Genomic DNA, 3,085 nt, shown 5'->3' with positions numbered 1-3,085 from the left:
TATGGCTTTTGATCTGTGACCCATCTGGAAAGGGTGAATTAAAAACATATTTTCACAGTGAAAAACATACTTCTAAAAGATTTCAGAAAAAATAATGGGAAAAGGTGTGATTCATGGTTTAGATGTTTTCACACTCATTATTTTTGTGTTGCAAAATCTGATGAGAAAAAAATTAAGTACTAGAGTCATTGAGGATCTTTCATGTCTATATGTTTGTACACTTGCTAAGTATTTGTAGATTCATATTTAAATGATACATTTAAAATGAAGAAAGGTAATTAAACTGAACTTGTGACATTTTTTTAGACTTAATGGGCTGTGTATTTCATTTTTATTCACCTTACTATGCTGTGTAAAGTATTAGAATTATAATGTTTTCATGTACATTTTAACCATTTGAAATTTTCTTTAAACTGATTTTTAATTGGATACTGAGTGTTTGTTTTACATTTGTAGTTTTTAGCTTTTAAAAAAAAAGATAAGCAGATAAGAAATTACTTGCATTCCACAACTGTATGAGGCCTAATGTACTTATTTGCTTCACTCTTCCAAACAGCATTGTTAAGCTGTGAATTCAGCAAAACTAGTCTGCTATGGCAGAAGTAGCAAATCAAAGAATACATTAGGCCTCTGCATAATCTTTTCTACATGAAATTCACATTTTTTATGAGGAAAAGAAGTTCACAAATCTGCTTCATGTTATATTTTGAAAATCAAATGAAGTTATGTGCAATTTTTTTACAATAGGTAAGTTTTAACCAATTCATATTTGAGGAGTTTTGTGTAAAAACATAATTTTTCTTATATTAGTTTAGTGAAAAAAATGTGTTGGTCATTTTGCTAGTCTGTTGAATTAAATTAAACCACAGGAATTTCATTTTATAGTTTATATATTTATATATAATTTGTAACTTTCCATTTAGAATTGAATGAAAGTAAATATTAAAGTTATTTTTGGATTGAAAAATTGGGAATTCACAGTTTTATTCGCTTACTGCAACTTGCAGAATTACATACCACAATATTATTTTAAAAATTAAACATTTCTCACAGGATGACAAAAAGTCATTAATATCGGTAATTTTGAATAAACTTAAAGACATTTTGCTATGATTTATTTATTACTGTGAATATATTTGAAGCTTGTATATTTATTTTAGTTAACATTGTTGTTCATATGGCTTCCCCAGGTAGTGGTCTTTCTTGCAAGACTTTAAGACAAGCTGTAAGCCAGTAACCAAGGATTTAGCTAAATGAGTGCTGTAAATTTTCAAATGAAATACAAATGGAAAGATTGAAATTATTTTATTTGTAACAAATAGCACATTAGTCCAGCAGACCTTTGATGTGCAATACTAGACACTAAATTGTAATAACTAGCAGAAACACCACTCTATGGGTGGCTGTTTTTGCTAGTAATTACTGATCATAGTATTCATACCTCATTGAAAAAAATGTAGAAAAAGTGAACATTTTCTAAAAATGGATTTTTATGGAAAGTACTGCACGGGAAAAGTATTTGGAATGTGCTGATATAAACTAATGTGTTTATGTATTAAAAGTGGTACCCTTTATTGAAAAAATAACTTTTTTTTAAGATTTCCATTTCTTTAGTACTATATTTACAAAATAGCAGGAGTACCCTCTCCTGGACAGAACTTATGTAAATTCACGATTAATGAAAGATTATCTTAGGACATGAAAAGTTACTTCCCTTATATGTAATTGTGAAAATTGCAAAAACGGCCCTAAAAGCTGCAAAATGCAAAACTGAAAATTTGTATGTAACTTCCTATGGACCCAACAAACCTTCATGCTAGTTTTATTAAATATCCATCAACAGGGGACAAAGTAGTGGTAAAAAACGTGAAAACACAAAAATGTCCATAAAAATTTCATGCATCAATATATTAGGTTGTCAAGAAATTAATGTCACTTTTTTTTAGATGAAAAACCTGAACAACTTATATATCAAAACAAAACATTTGTTAAATAAAATAGTCTCCATCGTTATCGAGAATGCTTTTCCATCTTACAATCAGGTTGTTCATGCCCTGGTTAAAGAAATCACTTGGCTTTGAAGCAAATAACATGTTGATGTCCTCTTTAACACCTTTCACATTTGCATACATTTTCCTATTAAGATTGTTTTGCAGCAACCAAAAAAGATGGTAATCTGATGGTGCCGTATCTGGAGAATATGGTGGATGAGGGAGAGCTTCTCAGCCCAACTCCATAATCTTGTGTTGCATCAAGCGTGCCACATGTGGACTTGCATTGTCGTGGAGAAGAAGAACACCTTTCCAGTTGGCAAGTGAAGGGTGTTTCTGATGAAGGGCTTAATTTATAAATTCCAGTTGCTGACTATAGATCTCTGCATTGACATTTCGCTGTGGATTGAGGAGTTGAAAATGAATTACTCCTTTGATGTCCCACCAAATGCAAAGCATCAATTTCTGTGGATGGAGTCCAGGTTTTGGGGTCGGAAGTGGTTTTTGTCTAGGACTGAGCCATTGTTTTTGGCATTTAATATTTGCATAGAAAATTCATTTTTCATCATCGGTGACAGTTCTGTCCAAAAATGGTTCACGTGCATTATGCCGTAGAAGAAATGAAGCAACGTTCACATTTGGAAACGATGATCATCGAAGAGTTCGTGAGACACTCAAACACTTTCTTTATGAAATTTTCCCATATTCCTTAGATGTTTACATATTATTTCATGAGAGACATGCAATTTCAAGGCCATTTCACGAATGTGTTGCCTTGGGTTACACTCAACAAGCATCTTCAAAGCATCAATATCAATTCCAACATGTCGACCCCTGCCATCACAGTTTTTATGGTTAAAGTCACCTGAACGAAATTTGTTGAACCATCGTTGACACTTATGAACATTCAAAACATTTCCATAAACTTCTTTGATGTTCTTTGTAGCTACACAGGCATCGTTTCCCTTCTTTTCGAACAGTGTTACATGCCGAATGTGTGTTTCATGTGCTATCACTATAAGGGATGAGAGTATACTAAACTTCACACATTATATAGACTACACTAATGTGACATTTAGGTGGTTCATTTAACT

At 31.9% G+C, this 3,085-nt stretch overlaps 1 protein-coding gene across 1 annotated transcript in view; it reads left to right on the top strand.

Moving 5' to 3' along the window:
• The window catches only part of LOC106463207 (dimethyladenosine transferase 2, mitochondrial-like), a 26,241-nt gene that overhangs the window by 16,071 nt on the left and 7,085 nt on the right, over positions 1-3,085 (top strand). The window contains exon 5 of the mRNA XM_013923208.2: positions 1,161-1,225. Coding sequence (XP_013778662.1) covers positions 1,161-1,225 — 65 coding nt within the window. The remainder of the gene's footprint in view (positions 1-1,160; positions 1,226-3,085) is intronic.

The sequence above is a fragment of the Limulus polyphemus genome, unplaced genomic scaffold, assembly GCF_000517525.1.
Source record: "Limulus polyphemus unplaced genomic scaffold, Limulus_polyphemus-2.1.2 Scaffold51, whole genome shotgun sequence".
NCBI lineage: Eukaryota > Metazoa > Arthropoda > Merostomata > Xiphosura > Limulidae > Limulus > Limulus polyphemus.
Note: the sequence above shows the minus strand (reverse complement) of the source record. Positions and strands in the feature narration are given on the sequence as shown.